Source organism: Silurus meridionalis, chromosome 11 (assembly GCF_014805685.1).
Source record: "Silurus meridionalis isolate SWU-2019-XX chromosome 11, ASM1480568v1, whole genome shotgun sequence".
Taxonomy (NCBI): Eukaryota; Metazoa; Chordata; class Actinopteri; order Siluriformes; family Siluridae; genus Silurus; species Silurus meridionalis.
The window spans coordinates 8,457,190-8,483,343 of NC_060894.1; the positions used below are offsets into that span (position 1 = coordinate 8,457,190).

Below are 26,154 nucleotides of genomic sequence, written 5' to 3' on the forward strand. Positions count from 1 at the left end.
CCTTCTATCACAAATCACTCCTGCCACTCTTCTCCACCCACTCTACCCTGCCTGCACTCTTTTCTTCACTTCTCTAACACACTCCATTACTTTTCACTGTTGACCCCAGGTACCTCTCCACTAAGACTTCTGTCTGACCTCGTCCGTCAAACTGTCCATCACCACTGCAAACAGGAAAGGGCTCAGATCCGATCCTTGATGCAGTCTCATCTCCACCTTGAACCAGTCTGTCATTCCTACTGCACACTTCACTGCTGTCACACTGTCCTCATACATGTCCTGCACCACCCTCACATACTTCTCTGCCACACCTGACTTCCTCATAAAATACCACAACTCCTCCCTCGGCATCCTGCCGTGCACTTTCTCTAAATCCACGAACACACAATGCAACTCCTACTGACCTTCACTATACTTATCCATTAACATTCTCAAAGCAAATAATGCATCTGTGGTGCTCTTCCTTGGCAGGGAACCATAATGTTGCTCACAGATGGTCACCTCTTCTCTCAGCCTGGCTTCCACAACTCTTTCCCATAACTTCATGATGTGACTGATCAACTTTATTCCCCTGTAGTTACTGAAGATCTGCACCTTATTCTTATAAATAGGTACCAGCACACTTCACCATTCCTCAGACATCCATTCAGCTTCAGATCTACATAAAACCTTAATCAGAATAAAGATGAATGAACACTTGGGCAGTCTTCTCACACTGAAATGTGCAGTGATTTGAATCTGTTTTTGGATGCATGTGCTGAAAGACTGAATTATTCTCAGAACTGTACGTACACACACACACACACACACACACACACACACACACACTTGTCCAGGTTACAACCAAACACCTTCAAAGCTCAGGAAGATTTTTCCCTTAAGATCAAGCAAGATCAAGGATGGTTAAGAACAGAATCCCAGCAGAAACATCCAGTTTATGAGGTTTAACTGGTCCAATTGGTAGAAAGGAATCAATTTATTAATAAACAATCCTAAAGATATATCCAGCTAACTATATAAAACGTGATAAAACAATAAAATGATCATAAAATAATCAGCGATTTAATCTGATGTTTATCCATCTGTTAATTATCAGTTTATTAATTAGAGCTTCTGGAGAATAATCTGGAAGTTTGGAATATATCAGTATTGTTGGAAAAGTAGAGTAAAGCAGTGTGAATATAGTCAGTGAGAAAACTTTGGGGTTTAAAGCGGGATATAAACCTCAAACATTCCAGCAAGCCATCACGAACACATCCAGAATTAGCAACTGTTTAGGATTCAGGATCTCTGCTTTTATTTTGACTGCTTGCGGTGACGCGACCCGGAAGTGATCTTTAATGTTGATACTCGCGAAAAATGGCGGCACAGAAAGACAGTGAAGGTATGCTTTTAGTTAAGTTTTTCATTATTATATTCTGTTGTAAGTTTTTTAAATATGTATATAATATCATTTATTTGTATTTATCAACGGAAGCAGTATCATTCGGATCGGAAATGTATAATGAATGAGTCAAACCGGTTGTTTAGTAACCAGATGGCTACATTAACTTAGGAATTAAACACTTGTATTTTTTTAATTGCTATAATGTTAATCTATCTATCTATCTATCTATCTATCTATCTATCTATCTATCTATCTATCTATCTATCACAAAACACATGCATGTGATTGTGACTCAAATGCTTCTATGTATGTAATGTGTGTGTGTATATATATATATATATATATATATATATATATATATATATATATATATATGGAGAGAGAGAGAGAGAGAGAGAGAGAGAGAGCGAGATCGAGATCGAGATCTATCTATCTATCCATCCATCCATCCATCCACAATCACACATTACATACATAGAAGCATTTGAGTCACAACCACATGCATGTGTTTTGTGATAGATAGATAGATAGATAGATAGATAGATAGATAGATAGATAGAACTATCTATATTGATCGATCTATCTATCTATCTATCTATCTATCTATCTATCTATCTATCTATCTATCTCTCCTCTCTCTCTCTCTCTCTCTCTCTCTCTCTCTCTCTCACTTTCTCTCTATCTGTCAATATTCAGTATCTTTACAATATAACCATAGAAAGCTGGACATTTTATATGCAATATGGAAAAAACAGCTTCTTTTGGCAAATATTTAGTGTGACCGTGCACAATTACAGGAACCTGGTTCTCATAAACCTAAGTGGAATGGAATCCTAATCAAAGTCATTGCTGACACCTGTATCTGTTTTACTATTGTATGTCCAAATGCTTGCTGTGAAAAAGATCTAATACGTTAGGATTTTGCAAGCATTACTTACACATACACATGTTGCATGAGTTTATTTTATTGGAGCTTGCTAACAAGACTGACTTTCAATCACATCGTTCCATTTCAAATGCCAAAAGTCACACAATTTGACAACATAAAATCATACTTTTGCACTCTCTCAGAGAAATCCGCAAACAAACTGGATACTCAGATATAGTATTCAAGCTATTTTGCAGTGGAAGTGGAAGAAGCATAGCTACTTTTTATGGAAGGGGAACAGGGTGAAAAGGCTAAGATATACTATATCTCACAAAGCAGCTCACTGGTATGTATATCAGTGCAATAAAATATTATGAATTGATCAATCCATGTTTTAAATCTCAGAAGAAGACAATTTGTTCAGATTGTTCAGATTGAGTATTTTGCATTGAGTATTGAGAAATTGAGTATTTTGCATTCTTATTTACATAACGTCCTATATTTTCTGCTTGTTTATTAATAAAGAGCCTGAAAAGGAAATATAGAAGGTCATTCAAACTTTGGTAAAACAACAAAGCTGGTGATGGTGTGAGAATTTTGCACCATACTGATTGTATTCTGTGTTTTTTGTTTATTCCCAGAAAAGAAAGCTGATGGAGAGGATGTGTCCTCAGTCATGGGCTTCTCTGGTTTTGGTAAGTGCTCTTACTTCTAAAATCTCACTTTTTAATTGGTTTCCATTAATAGTTAGAACAATATAAAAATATATGTGTGTATTTCATGCTAACAGGTAGAAAAGCTCGGACGTTCGACCTGGAGGCTATTTTTGAACAGACTCGGAGGACGGCTATTGAAAGAAGTCAGAGGGTTTTAGGTTGGTTTTTGGAGTCACCTGATTTATACAGAATACAATATAGTATACAGGAAAACTGTCCTGCAAAGTAGAACTGCTAATGTGCACTAGAGTGGTAAAGCTCATCACGATCACATCATGTTGGCTTGACAAAGTAAATCTAAAAGTATGACATTTTCAGAGGCTCGAAGAAAACAGATACAGTTACTGGTAGAACGGTAGAGAACAAATACAGATAGAAAGACAGACAAATTATATATTTTAGTTAATAGAAAGAATTATGGAGAGTGTGCTACTGGTAGATAATGAGAATGAGAGAGTGAAAGAGAGAGAAAGAGAGAGTGCTACTGGTAGATTAATGAGAGAGCAAGAGAGAGAGTGTAAAAGAGAGTGTGCTACTGGTAGATTAATGAGAGAGAGAGAGAGAGAGAGAGAGAGAGAGAGCAACTGGTAGAGAGATGGATAGAAATAGTGTGTGCTACTGAGATTTAAGAGAGATGGATAGAAAGAGAGAGTGTGTGCAACTGATGGAGAGATGTATGAGAGAGTGTGTAGTACTGGTAGATTAATAGAAAGACAGAATATGTGCTAATGATGGATGAATGGAGAGATGGATGAAAAGTAAGAATGTGCTACTGGTAGATTGATAGAGAGATGGATAGAGTGAAAGTGTGTGCAGCTGGTAGTTTGATGGAGAGATGTATAGAAAGAGAATGTGCTACTGGTAGAATGATGGAGAGATGGATAAGGAGAGAGAGTACAGCTGGTAGATTGATAGAGAGATGGATAGAGAGAGAGTGCAGCTGGTAGATTGATAGAGGGATGGATGGAGAGAGAGAAAATGTGCTACTGGTAGATTGATGAAGAGATGGATAGGGAGAGAAAGTGCAGCTGGTAGATTGATAGATCAGCACACGCAGTCTCAAAGTTCTGTAGTTAGTTTGATGCATGTAGCTTGAAAGTTCTCAGGTGAACGGCGTTTAGAAATGTGCCCCAGAAGAAGAAGAAGAAGCAGCGGCTTAAACAGCAGAACACAGACTTTGTCAAACCCACATAATTATGATGTCATAACTAAGTTAACGGTTACTAGTAGTGACTTTATATTTTAGTAATTAGAATTTTTTTATGAGTCTGGTCGTTAAAGTACTGGGTAGAAGGCTATAAAATATGTTGTGTATTTGAGCAGTAGACCGTCAGCAGCAGGAGTCTCAGAGCTCTAGTCCAGATGCTTCCTCAAAAAAACAGAAACAAAAACCTTCTGCTTCCACTTCTAGGTGAGTCCAAATCTGATGTGGGATTTTGCACGCTGCTACAAGTCCTACCTTTATGCCGTGTTTTGTTTTTTTCGTCATCCGCACGTCTGTAAGGGTTTGTATGGTGATCTTATGTCCTAAGCAGGCAAAAGGAGAGTGACGACAGCAGCGACAGCAGCGACAGCAGCGACTCTGAGCTTATTGGTCCTCCTCCTCCACAAGCACCTGCTGAGGAGGATGACGATGAGCTGATTGGACCTCCACTCCCAGAAGGCTACAGCCGCACCACAGCTGATGCTGATGCTGAGGATGACAGCGACGACGATGAGAACGAAATGGAGGAGGAGGATGACGTAGGTGTTGGTATTTTTTAGACTTTATTTTAGCGCTCATTGCTATAATTAATTATTATTATCATTATTATTATTATTATTATTATTATTAATATTATTGTTATTGCTAACAAGATCTACACTCTATGGACAAAAGTTGTCCCCAGTACTCCCCATTTGCTTTCATAATAACCTCCATCCTTCTGGGAAGATGCTCCACTAGATTTTGAAGTGTGTTTGTCGAGATTTGTGCTCATTTAGTCATAACATGTTAGTGAAGTCTGGTACTGATGTAGGGTGAAAAAACCTGGGGTGCAGTCAGCGTTCAATTCATCCCAAAGGTGTTCATTAGCGTTTAGGTCAGAGCTCTACAGCAGGCCACTCAAGATTTTTCACTCCAACCCATGTAAAACATATCTTCATGGAGCTGACTTTGTGCGCTGGGGCATTGTCATGCTGGAACAGGTTTTGGTCTCCTAGTTCAAGTGAAGGGAACATGTAATACCTACGCATCCAAAGACATTCTAGACAATTGTGGGCCTCCAACTTTGTGGTAACAGTTTAAGGAAGAATCATATGTGGCTGGAAAAGTTTAGTTTTTCAATGACCTGATGTATGCACCAGGGGGCAGCACGTTCCCATTCCTACCAAATTTCAGTTTGTATGATTGAGGATTTTTTTGCAGCAGCAGTAGTAATAATGATAACAATTAATATACCAGCCTGCATGATAGGACAAGATTTCTGGAACAATTTTAAGTCATTAATCGCATGAACATGTGTCTGAGTGTAACGTTTGACTAGACACTGGAGCTGACAGGGTGCAGTTTCACAGGCCCATACTCAGCTGGTGACAAAACCACTTCTCCGTCGGTGCACCTACAAGCCCTGCTGCTGGTTTAGTGTTAATCGTAATGGTCAAATTACTCAGTGCTGCCTCAAAACATTTGGGAGCAGTGACCTTGTGTGTGAGTTAAGTAGCAGTGATCCTGACCTGAGATCGGCTCCGTAAACAAACACAGGTGCATCACAGCTACCTACGAATATCAGTTCAGATGGAAGTAATAATACACTAAATCCAAATGTATGACCCAAAATAGTAGATTTATTTCCTTACAGTCTCTCTTCCCTCCCTCTTTCTCTCTCTATTTCTCTAAATTTTTCTTTTTATTTGTCTTTCTCGTTTTTTGCTACAGGATCCAGTAAAGAAAATTCCAGACACTCATGAGATCACACTTCTGCATGGTACAAAGACAGTGAGTTTGTGGTTTTTTTTTTCTTCTTTTTTCTCCCCTAAATACTGCTGAACTTTTTTCCTCCCTCTCTCCTCTCTCTCTCTCTCTCTCTCTCTCTCTCTCTCTCTCTCTCTCTCTCTCGCTACACTCACATTATTCTTTCTTCCTGTTAGTTTGTAAAGCCTGCAAATGTAATAAAGGTGGACTATGTAACGTGACACTTTGACGTGATGCAAAGAGCAAAGAGTCCCAGCAAGGCAAAAGACAGATTTGTTTGTAGTCTGAAGCCTCGTCAATTTAGTTGTCCTTCTAATTTACTATTTATTTATTTTTCCGATTTGTTTATGCATTTATGAATTTGACCTCTGTTTTTTCCTCTTAGTTTTTTCCTTAATTTTTTCGTTCCTTTTTTTCCCCTTCAAAATATATATACTTCTCTCTCTTTCAGTCCATAAATTGTACCTTTTATAAATATTTCTACTGAAATCTTTATTGTCCTAGAGAGAGAGAGAGTAGCAGAGGTGGTAGGTTGTGAATGTTGTGACTGTAGAAGGATGAAAACAGCAGATGTATTTTCTCGGCTCTGGGCAGAGCATCGTTTTTAGAATCGAATCATTTCTGTAATGCTCCAAGGATTACACATGGAAAGGGTGTTTGTTCAGTTTGTTCATAACAGATGAAGAAAAATAGTCACCGTTCTTTCTCTCGCCGTGGTGGTACAGGTCTCAGCAATGGGCCTCGACCCGTCTGGCGCTCGGCTGGTCACTGGTAGCTATGACTTCGATGTCAAGTTCTGGGACTTTGCCGGGATGGATGCAGCGCTGCAGGCCTTCAGGTCCCTACAGCCGTGTGAATGGTGAGAATAAGTTCAAATAATAATTAACATTCATCTTAATGTTGGTTAAATCCCCAAATTATAATAACGCTGTTGCTTTAATGGTGATAGATTCAATGTATTAAATGCAGAATAAAGATGAGTAGGCATGTGAATGAAGAAGAAAAAAAAAAGCATGCAAGTACACAAATCTGTCTACAGTGAGTGAATACGTAAGTGGCCAAGGAATTATGCAAGTCTGCAAAAAGCAGGAATATAAAGAAGTGTTTAAGTAGGCAAGCAAGAATGTAGACAATAAGGCTAAGCAGTAATTGAATATAAAATAAGGAAGAAAGCAAACATGTAATTACATAAGTAGGTCAATATTTAAGAACATAGACGTAAAGTAAGGATGCATGTAGTCAAGCGCATAAGTGTGTAAGTAAGAAGGCAAGTGAGCTCGAATAAAAAGGGCAGCTAATTGTGATTTAATGCACCGCAGTTAAAGTTTTTCCGAGATCGTAATCATGATTAAGTGTATCGTTCTCACTTGTGTATAGGTTTTAAATAAGATTTAGAAATTGGTTTCGGATGTAAGACCTGGTATTCCTTCTTGAATTCCAGATTTGCCTGACTTACTGTGTGTTGTGTGCATTTTCGACCTCAGGAAGGGCTCAGCCTAGACTAACTGGGGCCAGATGCGGCGGGGCAGGGCAGGGCAGGGCAGAGCAGGGTAGGGTTTTTGCGTGTTAATATGTCTCAGCCTTCTAAATAGTGGCTGTCTTTACAAAATCAGGAGTCTTGAGATCTTGAAACCCACTCGGCTGAGCTGGAGCTGGATTTCCCGTGCACAAAGAGAGCAGTACTACGGCACATTAAGCAGCTCATCAGCTCACAGTGCCGTTCCTCTTCTAAAAAGCTCTTGACTTCGTAGCCAAAATAAATGTTGCCCATGTGGAGACTATAAAGGCTGCGAACAACTGTTGAGTAACGCTCATGTACATGAGTCTCAGTCCGGCTTTGACATATCCTCCAAGCTAATTCCATTGCATGTCATATTGACTATGTCTAATGCAGTTCAGCTTTTAAAGCGGACACGTTTTTATGACGTTGACTGAACGAGTATGCTGTAGGATGGTTCTCTCATCCTGCCCCAGGAGACTACAGTTGGACTAGACGTGTTATTTTTTCATATCTTTATGATATTAAGACTCTAAAGCCACCCAGCACAAATGAAAACCCAGCAAAAAAACCTTCTGCTGGTATTGTGTTTCAAGTCACCATGGTGACCATAAGTAATATTGTGTTCTATTGGCATTTTTTTTTTCTTTTTTACAGACATCTTTTCACGATTAAGAGTTACGTAACGTGTTACGAGGCCGGAAGTCTTGCACAATTGGCAGATGTCTTTGATCGTCGAGTCAGACAGATGAAATCTCTCAGAGTTGCCTGTACACAGAAAGTGTGGCCCCTCGCTCGCTGCTCAAAATCTATTCACGATTGTTAGAATGTCTCACTGCACTTCTCATCTGTCGCTCAGATCAACTGACCTTTAACCCGAATAAACTCAGCTCGGCCTCGTAATTATAAAAAAAACGTAAACATGCTGTTTAAGATGATTTTTGTGTTCTTTTATTTTAGTCACCAGATCAAAGCCTTGCAGTATAGCGTAACCGGCGACGTGATCCTGGTAGTGGCAGGAAATGCCCAAGCCAAAGTTTTGGATCGGGACGGCTTCCAAGTCCTAGAGTGCATCAAAGGGGACCAGTATATTGTGGACATGGCCAATACCAAGGTATATGCCCTTTCTGTCTTTTACTGATTAAAGAAAATATGTCTGCATTGTATCCTATTTAAGTATCCTTTAGATACATATAACAAATAAACAATTATTATTATTATTATTATTATTATTATTATTATTATTATTATGAATAACCTCCTTTTCTTTTATATCACCACTTAAAGAGAAAGGTCTCCTATTATGTTTGTTTCTGAATGTTATGTTAATAAACAAGGTAATATCACTTATACTAGAATAACATGGATACTAGATTTACTACAAATAATGAACAAAATACATATTATATGTCAAAATATTTGTTTATTGGTCACATTTTATAAATAGAGCAAAATAAATGGATAAATAACAAAACAAATAAAAAAAACTAACAACACAAACAGGTCATATTCTTATACATAAATTGTAGTATAATATGTAGTACATACATTTTTTTTTCCAAACAAATGCCAAAAAGGTTGCCAAATTAGTTGAATTTCTGAACTGGCCCCTTTAATGAGTATCTAATCTTATTTCTTTTATTTATTTTTTTTTTTATTTAAATGTGTAGATTGAAAAGGAGTTCATCCATTTAAACACAGGTAATCTTCTGGAAAGTGATATGTTGAATGCCAGCATTTTATTACTGAACTGCTTAAGTTCATATTTTGTGGTTGATTCCGAATATGTGAATGAAAGCAGATGGGGTTGGACCTGTAGTGTCTCAGAAAATGTGTGAAAAAAAATTGGATTTGCAAAAATGATGCAATCTTGGGCACATCCAGAATATCGTACTGGTTTAATTTTAGATAGCCTAACCTTTGACCAATGATACAACCCCGATCCCAAAAAAACAGAACAAAGAAAACACTTCAAATGTTTAAACTGAGAAAGTGTATGTGTTAAAAAAAGAAAAAGTAAGTGTTACTAAAAAGGAACAGCTGGAGGAACATTTTGCAAATAATCAGGGTATTCGGCAACTGATCAGTATCACAACTGGGTATTAAAAAAATAAGAGTCTTAAGAAGTAAAGGTGGGCAGAGCTTTAGCAATCTTTGAGAAATTGTGTCTACAATTTGACAATAATTCTCAACGTTAAATTGAAGAAACGCTCAATATCTCATCATCTACAGCACATAATATATTCAGAGAATCTGGAGAAATCCCTATGAGTAATAGAAATCACTGCATGACTCAGATGAAACCCTCTAGAAATCACTAGAAGATTTGCTAAACATTGTATTCTGGTTTCATTTTATTAACATTTTACACAGCGTCCCAAATTCTTTGGAATTGGCGCTGTATATAAAATCATGCAGTGCCTTTGAGAAGTTTGGATTTGGCCTGACCAGTCTTCAGAGTTAAATCCTATTGAAACTGCTCTGGAATGAACTGGATCATAAGGTCTGAAAGAAATATCCAACTAGCAAACACCTTTGGCAAGTTTTACAAGAAGCATGGCAAAGTGTTTCTGAATGGTTGGAAAACTAACAGTCTGGATGCCAAGAGTGTGTAAAGCTGTTATTTAGGGAGGATTTTTCAATGAAAATTTACAGTTTAAACTGTACATATATTTATTTGTTTTGTCCTATAATTAATCAAAATAAATAAATCAAATTGATCTTTTACATATTGTAACATTTTTTTAGTTTGTTGTAATAAACGGAACATGCATGTGTCTCTCAAAAATGGTAGATAGATAGATAGATAGATAGATAGATAGATAGATGGATAGATGGATAGATAGATAGATAGATACCATTTACAGTATATCCAGGTTTTCTTAATGGCAGTCACACTTAATCGTATATATCATCAACATCTCTCAGATTTTGACTTCATCTTTTAAATACCAGAATAATGTTTTTTTTTCCCCGGGAAAGCTGTGGATTTAGTTTAAGCCCGTTTTTTTTTTTTATTATTTTTTTATTTTATTGCTTTTTGTGTGTATATTCAGACAACTCTGGATAGTTCGTCTTTTTTTTTTTTTTTTTACGTTAAAGGGGTTTAAATATCATAGATTTTTCTCTGAGCGGTGATTTGGATAGTTTATGGGTGCGTGCTGTCATTTGTTTGCTACATCTGCAGACTGTTTGTTGAAGTCTGGATGAAATACGGTTGAGAGTCACTAAATCATGCACCTGGGCAGCGCTCGTTTTCTTCTTTCTGTAACGTGCTCATACATAAACAGGTGATTCGATGTGACTCCTTATGGGCCATTGCTGAATTACTGTGCTGCTCTATTGGCCTTCAATTTGCAGGCAGTATTGTGTGTGAGCGGTGGCCTAGTGAAGGTGACCCAGGCTAATGCGCTGTATCCAAATAGCTTTCATGGATCTTCTCCCTTTACACACACACACACACACACACACACACACACACACACACACACACACACGGATTTCCTAAAATCTAGAGTGACACTTCTTCCTGCTTCTGTTTGTAATTTAGATGTTTCTCCTTGTGGGGTGCTCGGCATGTTTTTGCACTGTGTTTATATCCGTGTGTGTCTGTGTGTCTGTGTGTCTGTGTGTCTGTGTGTGTGTGTGTGTGTGTGTGTGTGTGTAAATATAGATCCCAGCATCTGTCCGCTTCTATTTAGTCCACTGCCAATTTGCTCTCCTGCACTGTTGATAGAGTGGATAAAATGTGCATAGCAAGAACACTTCCTCCTATCCAAACGAAGCGGTGCTGCTTTGACCGCTGTTGTTTACCTTTCTGCTCTCAATCCGTATGGGAGAAATTAGCTTTGTCATGTCATTAACGACATGATTAGCGTGCAGTGTTCGGAACAGCAAGGAGAACTAGTGCTTGATCGTTTGATCTGTTTCTCCATAACAGGCCAAATTGGCGGTGAGCTTATGGGTATGTACGTGTAGGTTAATGGCAGCTTCAGGCTTCTAGAGTCAGAGCGAAACCTCCACACTGTGTGATTTCAGGTTTCGGGTGCTTCGTGTTTGTATATGTCCTAAGAGCTTGTTTTTTATGACTAATTTTACCGTGGAGGAAATTGCTCGAAGATGATACGGAATGATACGCAGCTTGAAACGTTTTGGAGACGGCTCTTTGTGTTTTGCTTTAGAATAAATTGTCGTTTGACCATACAAGCCGTCGTTCTCGTTGTTTATAATGAATGTTTGGTTAAACCAACTACTCAAGCCCTTACATATCGCCTTCATAATATTTAACCTGAAAATGCCCTGATTGTCTCGTCTCCTTCACAGGGCCACACGGCCATGCTGAACAGCGGCTGCTGGCACCCCAAGATCAAAGAGGAGTTCCTCACCTGCTCCAACGACGGGTGAGTAATCCTTAAAGATGAGCAGAAATCTGAGCGTGGAGACCGGCCCCTTGAGCACGGTGAGTCTCCTGGCTCAATATAGAATTCCTATACGTGGAGCTGGTTAAAAAGGCGAAGGTCAGCCGTGTCTGCTGTGGCGGTGTCCGTGACTCAGTGATTGAGTAATATAACCACCCTGACTCACGTACTTAGTCAGACCTTAAGTGTAGTTAAAAATTTCACCTCTCTTACAGATTTCCCCCTTCTATAGGTGGGCTGGAGTTTTAGCTGTTAACAGTTACTGTGTGGGTTTATTTGTCTGTTTGTAATTGATTTGCTCAGGCGGTTTTACTAGATATAATCCCAGATAAACTTTAGGATCTTTTTCTACAGGAGTTTGTGTTTCCTGAATCTTGCCATACAACCTCCAAATTATAAAGCCAGCAATCATGGCTGTCATAAGACTATACCTTTATAACCGGTTTTATGTCTTCTATTTGATTATGCCTTTGCTCATGGGTAATTTCAACAACAGTTCTGTAAGGTAAGTGCCTTAGCCTGCTCAGCCACTGCAGTTTAGGGTTCATATTCCCTAATTTGGTACTGAACCGTGGCGGGCCATCAGGGCCAGCAAGGCCTTCTCTTCTCAAGGCCTAAACTCTTCTCCCTTTAGCAACAGCACTGCAAGCGCTTGTAGTGTAAAATCCATGTTGCATGAAAACCTAGGGTGGCCTGTGTGTTTGCGATTTATGAGGTTAATATTGATTGCTTCTGCTAGAGGTGATGTATGCGGCACAGCTGTGGCTGCAGTGAAAGGAAACTTGCGGAATTGTGTTAATTGGGTTTTTTGCTTTAGTAATGGCATTTATTCTTGCTGCATGATGTCTATGATGTAGCGATCCGTTACACTGTGTTTCTGTATAAAAATAATATAATATTGATGATTTTTATAGCCATGGGGTCATAATAATGGTGATTAAAGGTGTATTCAGACAGGCCTAGGTGTGAAATGCACAGCCCACTACCAAATGATTGTTTGAAATAATTGAAAAAATTTGTTTGCTTTTGCGTTCTAGTGATTTTAAGTTAAAAGATTATAAGTGCTTCATTGGACAAACTGATTTAAGTTCTAACATAATTCTTTATTAAACATATAAATACATCACCAGGGTTTACTTGATTCTAAATGCTTTAGGAGCATTTATCCCGTGGTTTTACCATGAAGAAACCTGAGCTCATCGTCATCATTGAAGCTGTTCGCCAGCCAATAATGTGGGCTAATGTTTTACAGTATGACCCACAGTTCTGCATGTGAAGCTGCTTTCTTCCAGTTTACCTTGTGTTCTGGAAATCATCCTGTGGCACGGTATGGCTGCCGTTTTTGGCCGTCGAAGAGGTGGGAAAACAGTGAGAACTTTCAAGCCAAAGCAACTGCAGATGTTCGCTGTTCCTGGTTGGGCGGCAGTTCAGCACCGCAGGGGCTGCACACATTTTGTTATGGGGAAGTTCTGTGATCAACTGGTGTAACCTTGTATTTCTTGCCCCTGCCCTCACTCTCACTAGCCCCTGTCCAGACTGTGAGCGTCTCAGGCAGAATACAACCACTTGCTTGGTGTTAAACTATTGAAGTGTGTTGATGTGTATATAACGATAAAGTGACACGAAGGCGGTGTGCCTCATCTAATTCTCTGATCACTGGTACTGAATAAAACCATGTTGCATTTTTTTTAGGCTGATTTAATTTACTGCCGAGTTGTGTGGTGAAGTATGGGCTGTGTTTGATAACATGCAATTTCATCTCATTGTTTCACGGATGTTTATTTCTGTACTTAACAAATGATGGCGGTTTATATGTTAAGCTAAGAATGCTTTTCGATATTACGTATTCTTAAAAAAGTAAAAAAAAAATTTAATTCTACTATCATGAAATTGTTTGTGAGAATTGAATTTTCTGGTTTCTATTAGAAACTCCTCCTCTCTGGAATTATGTCAGAACTGCATAAATAGACGAATTCTACTCACCTGTCGGCATGCTTTCGTAACTATAAGTGCAGCTCTGGATGTTTTAACTTCCAGCAGGGTTTATTCAGCCTTTCTCCTTTCATGAGCAGCTTTTATCACCCACAGCATGCTGTAGGCAAGCTGTAAAACCAGATTTTTTTTGGAATGACTTCTGGGAGCCACTATAGTCTCTACAGTTCACAGCTGTAACACTGACTTCAAGAATGTTCTGCTGTGGAAAAAAAAATGGGAGTAGATTCCCTAAATATCATGTTGGAAGTTAGTGTTGGGATCTGGCCCGCGACGAAGCTGTGTCTGAGCTTTCAGTGGTGGTGCACCATGTGTTCCTGCTGGCGTTTCATTATATTGAATACAATTCTTTCCTAGAAAAATATACTGGTGAAATGTAGGTTGCCTTTAAGTGAGTGGCCTGCCTCTGCCTCTTTTACATTCTGGGACAACTCAATATCTGTTCATTCCTTGCATTGTAGATTTGTCGGTACAATGTGCAACCCATTTTTCTATAAAAAACTCAGTGCTCTTGCTTTATACCATGGCGTAATTTGGGCTTTTCACTGACGCGAACTCTACCATCCACAAACAAGTTATGGCATTGGGTGGGAGACATGGCAGGTTTGTCTACAGTCCAGTGAGTCTAAAACTGTACTTGCCTTTACAGATGAAGTGTTCCATGCCTTTGTCATGTAACACAGCATACCATTTAGACATTATAGTTTTTGTGGCTGATGGTTTACTTTTTTAGAATCCAACTTCTGATGGACACATCCAATTTTTCAGCACCTGCTTGGTACCACTACCGGCAGAAACCCAGCTAAAAAGAGGACTGATAGTGTGAGTCCAGGTTTAATTCAAGTCCTTAAAAAGCTCTTGTCGTAAACCTTGTTAACAGTCTGTCCTCTGATTAAGGGCTTTCTCGATAAGTGCCCTGGCAGAGGAATCCTTAATGTCCACCCAACCTTATTTGTTTGCCTAACAATTGAACCCCCCCCCCAACCCCCGTTTTCTTTCTTATCTCTTTTGGTGCAGAGAATACAGCGCCACCTTCTCTTCATAATCAACAGGTTGACAACACATTGTCAACCTCCTAAGGCTCAGACACTCCACACCATTCAGCCCATGCTTCTGCTTTGATCAGCCACTATTTTATACTGACATCCTTATCCATCCATCTGGGGAATTTTTCCAACCACTTGTATATTGCAGGCATAAACGCCAGCTTTGGGCAAGATAGCATCTGTTAAGGTGGGGGGGTGGGGTGTGTGTCTGTGTTGGTTCATAAACTACCTACGCATGACCGGGATTGTATTGCTATCGTATTTAATCGCGTTCCCTTTCAGTGCGGTTAGAATTAACATATTAAACAAGTAAGCAATTCAGAAAAAACCCCACAAAGATATGTCACTCCAGAAAGATTCAGATAAACATGCTTCACTTCCATTTTATAATTTAAAGAAAATGAAAAGAATCTGCAAAGCACTAAGAGAACTGGCCATGACCATGAGGCTACGGGATCACTCGTGCTCTCAAGTTAAAACTGGTCATCTTCAGCTTTTATATATTGTAAAGCAAACCAGATGACTTTTTCAGTTGTTCTCTTTTGTGCTCTAGAAAAGGTTGTGTTACTGAATAGAACGGGCGACGTGCACAGGAGAATCCTATGTAAACAGTGCAGAGGCAGGACATATGAGACAGGTGGAGCCATCTGTCACAGTTACACTCGGCCGTTACTGCCGTCATCAGTAGATCTTTTCTTCTCAGCGTCCAGGATTGATCATCAATGATCCAGTGGTTGTTGCCATTCTTGACTATTGGTTTTGATGTTCTGTTATCTTGGTGTACTAAAGTTATGGAGCTTTAAATTAAGGTCACTAATCAGCCTAAGTGCCTTTCAGACATCACATGCTCACTGCTGATTGCACATTATCACAAAAACCTTGTTCAGTCACTTGTCTATTGCGTTTAGTCAAAGCGAATGTATTCATGTTATTAACATGAGAACTATTTCTTGATCACGTCTTCTGTCTCTATACATTTGCCAACTGCGGAGACCAGTTGCTGATGTTTTTGGGAGCGGAGTGTTTTCCTAAATGTGTCTGATACAGGCTTCTAGCTACTCAACAGTTCTGGGTTTCCTTTGTTGTATTTTTCACTTTATGCTGCTCTAAATGTTTTCACATGGTGAAAGGACTGCAGGCAGGCCACTTCAGCACACGAATTATTCTACTACAAAGAAATTTTATTGTAATAGATGTATGCAGTTAGCATTGACTTGCTCAAATATGTAAGGCTTTCTCTAAAAATATGTTTTCTGGATTAAAGAATTTTTTTTTGCTCTAAAACCTGTATATACCATTCAGCATGTACAAGCTGCCCATTGCACAGGCACTAATGCACACCCATACCATCAGAGATGTCTTATTTATTTATTTTTTTTAACTAAGCTCTGAAAACAAGCAGTATGGTCCCTCTCTGAAAAATACATTTAATTTTTGATTTATCTGTAAGAAACAGTTCTCCACTTTGCTTCAATACATTTTAAATGAGCTTTGGCCCAGAGAGGATGGCCACATTTCTGGATCATGTTCACACATGCCTTCTTCTTGCATGATAGAGATTTAACCTGCATTTGTAAATGATATGACAAAACTGTGTTCACAGATAATGATTTCGGAGGTGTTAATGAGCCTATGCAGGGATGCGTTACAGAATCAGAATGACTGTATTATTTGCCGTGCTGCCTGAGGGCCCAAAGATTACGTGTCTCCAATATTAATTTTTTGCACTCATCCCCTGTGCACAGAGATTTCTCCAGATTCTTTGGAACGTTTGATTATATTATGTACTGTAAATGATGAGATATTCAACTTTTCTGCAATTTTATGTTGAGGAAAATTATTTTGAAATTGTTCCACAATCAGTCTTTCACAGATTTGTGAAGCTCTGCCTATATTTACTTCTGAGAGACTTTGCCTCTCTAAGATGTCAAGTTGTCAAATGCAAAAGGTTTCTCCAACGGTTTAATTTTAAGGACACTTGGCCTTATTTTTCCCTTAAAATTGTACATTTCCTCAGTTGAAACAGTTTGTATGTTTTTTGGGTTTTTTTTGTGAATAAAATATAGATTTATGAGATTTGCAAATCGTCATTGAAAATTGTCATTGCAAATGGTCATTGCATTCGTCATTGCAAATCGTCATTGCATTCGGTTTTAGAGCAAAAAACTATAAAAAATTATAATATAATATTACAGTGTCCCAATTTATTTGGAATTGGCTTGTGTTTTTGGTTAGTTAATGAAATTCATGGTGTGTTTTACAGCTCGCAATAGATGTCAGTTATGTGGCTAATTAATCAGCATCCACAGACAGGCTTTTGGACATTTGTGTCTTTTGTTTAGACATGATCACTATGTCAGTGTGCTGGAATCCTTGCTTGTATCGTAGCTCTCGTTGTGTTTACGGTGCATTCAGGCCCCTCTGACATCAGGGGTCATAGCTAGTTAAAGCAAGACGGTGGTATGGAAAACTACTTGGACACGCTCAGCCTGCCGGTCCTGTCCGCTTGGCATGGCTCATCTTTGAACGGGTTGACTCACCATGACCTCTTGCCATCAACCCTTTCCCCTCTGATGTGTCTCTTCTTTCCTTCATAATACCCCAGTTTGAGTGGTTTGAAGTCAATAGTGAGGTTGCCTTTTTGTACAACAACAAACAAGAAAGAGGTCATTATTTGTCTTAGCAGACCATGACCTCATGATTGTTGTGTTCGTCTTTGTAACTAAGGTGAAAAGATGTTTTGCTGATAGCCGTAACATTCTGTCTTTACTCCTAACCCATTCATACCCACTGTGTGTTCTCTCCTTTGCATCTGCCTTTGCTGTACCTGTGTACCCTGTCCATCATGTCAGCATGCCTTCTCTCCTGTGGTCTGACCTAAATAGAACCCAACTGGCACTACCCTTCCCTTTTGAATGCCGATTTTTTTTTTTCTTTTTTTTGTGCTTGTTTGCATTCTGGCAGCTGTGTAAGCCTGGCGCATCAGGTGTGTCAGCATCCAGCACAAAAAAAAGCACCGTTTGCTATCTGGTAATTACATTATATTTTGTTTCAGGTTTTTTTTTCTTCCTCTCCCTTAAAATCCCCAATGTTAAAGATATCCATGTGGCTATTATGTTTTTATTTCTTACTTCTTTTTTCCTCTTCTGTCCTGCCCTAACATCTGTAATGTGTTCAGCAGCTGTAGAGAAGAAAATTGGAATTTCATGGAACCTCCGAATAAGCCTGTAATGTTGATCTCCCATACCCCTCTTTTCTCTTACTCCTCTCTATTCTTTTATGACTCCTCTTTGTTGATGGAATATTTCAGCAATATTGGCTGAGAACCGGACAAAGTGATCATAGTGGCTGAGTGGTTTTTCAACACCCTCCCAATAGTAGATGCTTGCATCCAGCTGTTAAATTTCCGAATGGTTAAAAAAAGCATTTTCAAATGTCCTTTTCCTTTTTTTTCCTTTTTTTTTCCCTCCAATGTCTACGGAACACACAGTTATTTTTGCCATTGTTCTTTCGCCTCTTGTTTTGCTCAGGACCGTGCGGACCTGGGACCTGAACAATGAGAAAAAGCACAAGTCTGTATTCAAGCCTCGATCGACACAGGGCAAGAGAGTCACCCCCACCTGCTGCACCTACAGCCGTGATGGCAAGCTGATCGCCGCAGGCTGCCAAGACGGCACGATCCAGATCTGGGACAGAAACCTAAGCGTGAGTCCTCCACTGTTTTAAAGTCATGTTGAATTCCTGTAATTGAAATAGATAATTAAAAAGTGGTTTTGGTGTACTTTTGTTTTTTATTGCTTATCGTATGGATGTTGACGTGGTTTGGATGCTTGCCAAAGTTAAGCTGCCCCCTTTTTTCAAAGGAAAATAAATTATTTACAGAGGTAAAAATGCAGTAAAACAGTTCTGGCCACAGTCTTCCCCATCCTGGTGCACAGGAACAGGAGGTCAACAAATGTCTTGACCGGTACTACAGAGGGTCAGTGTTTAGTGTAGCCAGTGACACTGACCAGATCTGTGCAGTGTTAGGAAGCAGGAAGGTGAAGGTTACGGAAGCATTGCTCTGTAAATAAGCTGCCTGGGTGTCCTCCTGCCTAGTATCAGGCCTGACATGGATGAATAGAGACCGTGGTCAGAGTTGACTTGTACTGCTCTCAGAGCAGATGTGGGGCTGTTTTAGGATCTTTGCCTTTTGTTCACCCTTGAGGGTAGACTGGTGGTGTGTATTTGGTTCAGAGCATGACCCAGAGATCATCTAAGCTACTCTGTTATAGAGCCAGAGATGGTGAGCTCCACTGAACCTGGGAAAATGTATTGGTTTGGGATTTTGTGTGTGTGTGTGTGTGTGTGTGTGTTTAGGGGTGATTCAGGTTCATCTTGTCAGTTTATGTAACCAAACTGCAGGCAGACAGGTTCAATGCCTTTTGGCAGAACGATTGCAGAAGCTTTGTGTTCTTCGTAATGTATATCTTCTTGAAAGGTCTGATAAGGGTCTGATGAGAAACGTTTTTAGTAATGTGGTATGATTGAAGAGAGTTATATTGATGTATCCTGTGGGGCTAATTATAGGTCGAGTAGCTAATTACACTCAATCAAACTGATTTCGTTGACTCAGACATTCAACTTGTATGTTTTGGCACCCTAGTCACCTGCTTCAAATAAAGAACAGTGCGTCAGTTTCAGTAAAGGTTAAACACTGAGCTGTACTCGGGATCATTGCACCTGTGGTCCATGGCAATGTTTGAAAACGTGACCTGAATTAAAGCCACACTCCTGGTCAGAGCCTTGAATATTTTTCTGTTTAGTGTTCAGACTGCTCCATCATCATCTATAACTACTCTTGACCTGGAATAAATTACCAGGTGATGCTTTGTTTCGAAAGGGATCTGACAAATAGCATTTTTGGGTTAGATACTAACAGTGAATACAGGTAGCAGTCAGTGGTAATCAATAGACCTTAATCTTAGATCTTGTTTGCAAACAGGTAGAACAGGGTAGTTAATGATCTCAAAGGGAATACTAGTAGACTTCATGGCATTTCTTTGTGTGGGAACTAAAACTACCTTTGGTTTTTTTTTTAGTTAATTTGCGCCCCAAACGAGAAATGAACTGGCTTTGATAACATTTTTCATTTTCTTTCCACCACCTTTTGGCTAAAGGCTCACCCTCCTGTGATATTTATTTAAGAAGGACTTAAGAGCTCAGCCTTAACACTCTGCAGACCCCCATGTCAATGGCTGTAAGTTATTTCTATTTAGATAGCAGAGGATGTCCCCAGGTGTCTTGCATTCCTGGCTGCTTGGCCCGTGTTCTGCATTTTATGGACAAAGACAGAATAAGTATGTCAAGCGGCACAATGTGGTATTCATCCATGCTACCACGTTTGCCCATATAGTAGCTAAAGGCTTGGCAGGCTTGGCTAATATTACACCTGTGAACCTTTTTGGTACCTTAAACAAGACAGGAGATGAAGGACTGAGCAAATGTGTCACTATGAACCATTTTGCGATACGTGGTTGAACGAAATATGTAAATTTTGCATGTGAATGCAAAAATATTATTTATCTAATACATTGACTGGCCTTGACTCCAGACCATGATCTCGGACCCCTTTCTAGTTGCATCAGTTTGCAGCCACTGACCCACAAATGTTGGGCGAAGAACTTTTAATTTATTGCAGGTTGTTTTTACAAGCTAAATATTTAACCAGCATTCCCCAGCAGCTTACAATAACAACTTGCTTCTTCAAGCTTCAGGCTTTGGTCTATACCCCGTCCTCTCCGATGTGGTCTAGACACCCTGCTCCCCCTTTATATTTTAAAGGTCATAAAATAAAATGTGGGTTCTATAGCAGGGTTAGGAGGTAAATTCTGCATTGTTTCAATATGTCCAACTTCATAACTGCGTCATGAAGTATAATTTCTTTTAACAATGTTGAATGTTCAAAGTGCATTCTAAATAATAACATACCACTGAGATTTGTTCTTTAAGCCGATGCCTCAGCCATTACTCATATGTTGGACATGTAGAAATACAATACTAATTGTTGAACTCGGTCGAGTACCATTTACTGTTACTGGGATAGACAAGTATGATTGCCGGACTTTGTTGGCTTTTTGATGTCGTTCGCAATGGTTCTTTTGGTATTACTTGGGTTAAATGCTGATTTGTTTGTTCCTAAAACATCTCTGGCATCTGCCTGCGTTCCGCAGCTCCAGATACACTTTCTAATGGGTTCTAGGAAATGCATTCTCGTGTGACTTTCACTTTTAGCATTGTTAAAAAGGTCATCTTGTTTATTATTACAGTGAGTACAAGAAATCTGCGAGAAAATGTATTTAAACCAAACCAAAATCATATATTACATATACTAATTTAAATATAGGACTTGCCTGTTTCTAGCCTACATACGTGTAATGGTCATGTGACTTACTAACTCCCCTGTTCATAAGCCCTACAACAAGCTTTTGTTTGTAGATTGTATCGAAATAAAGTGTCTGTAGCCCACATGGCATTTTTATTGTGACAACCATTTGTACATCGTGTAAACACTCCTTCATCAACGTTACTTAATCGGCATATGTCTGGAAAGCTTTTCTGCTGCCGAGAATTTGTCATCAAATTCGGAATGTTGGCATAGTTTTTGTCCTTTCCTAACGTGATGAAATGCATCAGTGGATCAGAGCAGTGTTTTCCTCAGTAATGCTGCTCGTTATTGGACGGGTGCATTTGAGGAACTACGTTTGATGTTTGAATAAATCTTGGGGTGACACTGAGCACGTTAAGAAATGCCTGTTAACCTTCTTCGCTTTCAATAGACTTTAACTGTTTTTGGAAGGAAGGAGGTGCTAAACTTGGATGCAGCTCAGAGCCTGAGAAAGATCTTATCCAAGCCCAACTGTTAAAGGTGTCAAGTCTATTGTCATTGAAATATATTGAAGCCAAACTGTGTAGTAAAACAGCTTGGCTGGGGATTTGAGACTTTCTGCTCCCTCCAGAGTTTTCCTGCCGTACGTTTCCCAGAACTATGCACTCCGCTTCCTTGTTATTCCATAAGGTTTTTTCAGGATCAACCTCGAAAAATAGGATCAAGCCATCAGGGATAAATCAGGAACCATCAGTTCCTTCTCTCCCCTCCCCCCACCCAATTTGTGAATCTTTCTATAGTGCCCCCTTCACTGACACTGACTTGTATCTAGCTCTGGCTCGGACCACGTGTTTTGAATATAAAGCCCTGAGCAGCTGCTCTTATTTCTCAGTCAGCAGCATGCAAAAATCCAAGACACTGCATATACACACACCGTCGTTTAAAAGCTTTCTGGAATGCGCGTGTGTGTGTGTGTGTGTGTGTGTTCCAGAAGTTTCTCTTTCTTCCCAATCCATACCAATAGTCACACATTCCTCTTGTTCCTAATACACCATTCAGCTTGAAGGCCCAGCAGCTGAGACCATTCTTGTAATCAAAAGAATAAACTGCAGGGGAAAAAGTCTCAGCCATGGAAATGACATAGGACTTTCTGACAAGCAGCAAACATCCCAGTTTCACAATTAGATTGGGTTCCTCTCAGTTTGCTGGAAGGTATTGACTGAATTCCTTTTAACCAAACATCTGGACAAGTTTGCTCACACTTGAAAAGTTTTCTCAAGGCAGGGTCATAAAAACGAAGGAGACGTTCCAACTTTGTGTCTGAGATTTGGCCGACCAACATTTACTCTGGTTTTGGATCGAGAACCACGTTCCAGTCATTGCTGAATCTCAGTGTCTTTATATACGCCTTACTTGCAGAAACAAAGTGAGGAAATGTCAAATTAATTACTTAAGTAGTAGTAGTAGCACTCCTTAGCTATAAATAATAATGCTTGAGCTATAAAAAGTCTAAACTTCTTGGGACAAGAGGAAGACTTTTTAAAATTTCTGTCATTTTAGTCTAAACCAAGCAATACAATTTGAGGAAAAGTAATGCATGTTCTTTTGTTTCATATGTCTCAAGATGTACTGACACTAAATATGATGGCAGCAGTTAACTATTTATGTAAAATACTAATTTGAGACTTAACCAAGCTGTCTTTCCCCTGACTTTTCAAAAGAGCATGAAATTCGCTCTGGCTGATTCCTATTTCGATGCTACAGTTGATCAACTCATAGGTTGGAGGTCTGCTTTTGGATCCTAAATAATTGGGGTTCTTGGTCAGGGCAAATCCTGACCCATTTTCTCATCTCTGGTAGAAGCAACAACCTTTCTACCATCACGAGAGGGCTTAAAGAAGGTAGTTGAATATGCCATGTCAAACCTAATCAAATCTCTTGCTTCAGGGCTCTCTTGTCAAACCTTATCAAATGTCTCTGCATGGCCAAATGTACCCTCAAAGCTTTATATGACCTTCAGGAGCTGCAGGGTCGTACGTGCTCTGCTGCCAAGCACTGAAACTGGAGAAGTTGCCGAGCTAAAGGATAGGCCTCCGAAATCCTGCTTTGCTTCAATGGAGCTGTACAAACTTAAATTTTAAAAGTCACTATCCAATTTGTTGTTTAAACCTGCAAGTATGAGCATTTTTGCACAGCCATGTGTGTGTCTTACCCTGAATTTAAAACGTTTGTCTTGGCTGACTTTGTGCTTGCAGGTTGTGGAAGTTGGAGAGTATTATATGTTAGAATTTCTAGTCCCTGAAAAACATTTATTGGGACATAGTTGACAGAGATAAGAAGCCAATGTACCAACTCTTTCTTAATTCAACACCCTGCGCAGTCATGAATGAATTCAAACGAAGTGGGTCTGGCGAGCTTTTAGTAATCAGCACAGGCATGCTCCATTAACGCACTGAGCAGGTGCTGACAGACAGATACAGTAGTGTTTTCAGCTTGGGCGACGCAGCAGAGTGCGGAAGAAACACGGAGCAATTAGACGAAAGAAAATTGGTCTGGCGAAGAGCAGCGTTGGGCTCTGGGAAATGTAATATGTAGCTTAAAGTGTGTGAAGCAGTTTTATCTCCTCAGGTCATGATAATTATATATTGAAGATGCTGAAGATGCTGAAGATTGCACTACAATCACCCTGTACTTCAGGACATCACCTGTGTGTTAATGAATTAATCTTTCCATCATCATGTTACCTGTTTTCACAGGTCTTTAAATAAATTTTAATTGAACAGATTTTGCTGTTCAATTATCAAACAAGCTTCTTTTCTGCACATTAATGTATAATATGGCTTAGAAGTAGTGCTGTCTTAGGTGAAAACTTCTTCAGGATGTTCCAGAACGCACTGCAGGTATACGTCGGAGTTGCACTGAGACCCAGAGGCTCGGTTAGTTAGTGATCTGCAAGACGACTTGTGGTGATGGCTGTGATATTAGCATGGAATCTCGCTGGTGCCAGTCTTATCAGTAGGTGAATGTTATTGTGGATAATGTAGTATTAAAATCCAAAGTGAAAATCTTTGCAAAATAAAATCATGGATTCTATTAAAGATTGATTTTAAAGAAGAATCAGAGGAGATTTCTCCTTTTAAGGAGTTAATGTAGAATCTAACAACAGTTGTTGCAGAAGACTGACTAGATTCGAGATATCACTTTACCCCATTAACCCCCTGCCCCCCTCCCCCCAACACCACCCTCATTGCTGCACCCAACACATCCAACCGAAACTGCTCATGCTTACAGTGAATCTTCTTTTACTCACATTCTTTGTTCCATTTTGCAATTACTGTTGTTATTTTCCATCCGCTATTCAGTGTCTATTCGCTGCAATGCCATTTTCCTTTATAGTCTTCTCACATTATTTATGCAGCCTGGCTTGTGCATTTTGCCTCATCAAGGAGAGACAAACTAAGATTAATTATTTTTATATCACAAGGATACAAATACCCCACAAACCTGTCTATGAATTATTCCAGAGGCTCCTAATGGTTTGGCACATTCTGTGGCTGAACAATTACATTTTTAAATAGATAGGTGAGAAGGTTAAGATAGCATTCCATGGATTTTCTCGCCCATCTTGAGAACACCTGCTTGGACTAGGGTTAATACCTTATTGTCTGCTAAAAAGAAAAGTGGCCAAATCGAGCCTATTATGCCCCTTGTTTTTAGAATAGTGTTAATGACTAACAGCTGACGTGGGTTTTATATGCATATGCATTGGAAAATGGCTTTGATTTGGTTCCTGGTGGTATGTGGAAATGAGTTTCGTTGGTTATTTATTCATGTGGAGACCAAGTCTGGATTTTAACCAACTGACTTTCTTAACCATTAAGACATTGTTGTGTGTGTGTGTGTGTGTGTGTGTGTGTGTGTGTGTGTGTGTGTGTGTGTGTGTGTGTGTGTGTGTATATATATATAAGAAGAAAATTCTTGTGAATGAAGGCTCATTAGCAAGCATTTATAGATCTGTGGAGAAATGACGCGTGTGCTATGATGCACATATCCATCCTGTCACATGTGACTCTGCAGTCTTTCACTCAAGTGCTGCTATTGATGGGTCTGAATAGAGGCTTTTACTGCCTGTTTTGGATTAACAGTTCAACTAATGTTCATTTCCTGCCATGGGGCTTTACTGTTATCTCTGTGCATCAGTGGATGCCAAAACATGACAGTAGAGCAATAAATGTCACGTAGAATAAGAACTGTTTTCCAGATCTTTAACCGCCATATAGAGCATGGACTAAAAAGCTGCAATTACTGAGATTGCTGTGTATGGGCCTGTGTATGGTGACGCTATAACTGAGTTGCCGTGATAACAGCCTCATTAATAGTAAAAACATTGTTCCCTTGTTGATTTCTTTCATGCAGATTGTAGCAAAGACTTAGATTTGCATATATATTTTGGCACGTAGATGTGCGATTGTTCTAGAAACTTGGCTCTTCCCTCTAAAAACGAGTGCTGTGTTCTGTGAATTGTGCCTACGGAGAGGTATTTGTGTGTATAGCACAAGGACGTGAGCATACAACAGAAATTACTGGATGTGTGAGCACTTCAGTTCTGCAAGCACTGAGACCCACGTTTTCTTCCCCCCTTATTGCTATGTGTATACTGTGTGGTAAGATAAATAAAAGGTAAAGCAAAGAGAAAACAAATCAGTGTCTTTGCACTTGTCAAAAAACATTGTTACAGTCCGTTGTAGACACTTTGCTTTTAGGAAGTGTTTTAGATCCCACGCTTGTTGGGAGTGATAAGGAAGTGGCTCAAATTGAGCTCTGAGATATCAAATGCACATTCTACAGATTTTTGGTCCATGACTCTTGCTTTGGCAGAGTGTTGGGTTCTTCATACCGCCACTGAGTG

General features: G+C 39.4%; 1 protein-coding gene across 2 annotated transcripts in view; it reads left to right on the plus strand.

The window, feature by feature from the left end:
• Positions 1-1,316: 1,316 nt before the first annotated feature.
• The window catches only part of LOC124393513 (WD repeat-containing protein 70), a 39,853-nt gene continuing 15,015 nt past the window's right edge, over positions 1,317-26,154 (plus strand). The window contains exons 1-10 of one of the 2 annotated variants that reach the window (XM_046861406.1): positions 1,317-1,384; positions 2,897-2,950; positions 3,046-3,129; positions 4,295-4,382; positions 4,504-4,714; positions 5,889-5,948; positions 6,650-6,783; positions 8,383-8,536; positions 11,746-11,822; positions 18,409-18,583. In XM_046861406.1, coding sequence (XP_046717362.1) covers positions 1,360-1,384; positions 2,897-2,950; positions 3,046-3,129; positions 4,295-4,382; positions 4,504-4,714; positions 5,889-5,948; positions 6,650-6,783; positions 8,383-8,536; positions 11,746-11,822; positions 18,409-18,583 — 1,062 coding nt within the window. In that variant the 5' untranslated portion in view covers positions 1,317-1,359. The remainder of the gene's footprint in view (positions 1,385-2,896; positions 2,951-3,045; positions 3,130-4,294; positions 4,383-4,503; positions 4,715-5,888; positions 5,949-6,649; positions 6,784-8,382; positions 8,537-11,745; positions 11,823-18,408; positions 18,584-26,154) is intronic. The other variant, XM_046861407.1, reaches the window with a different exon arrangement.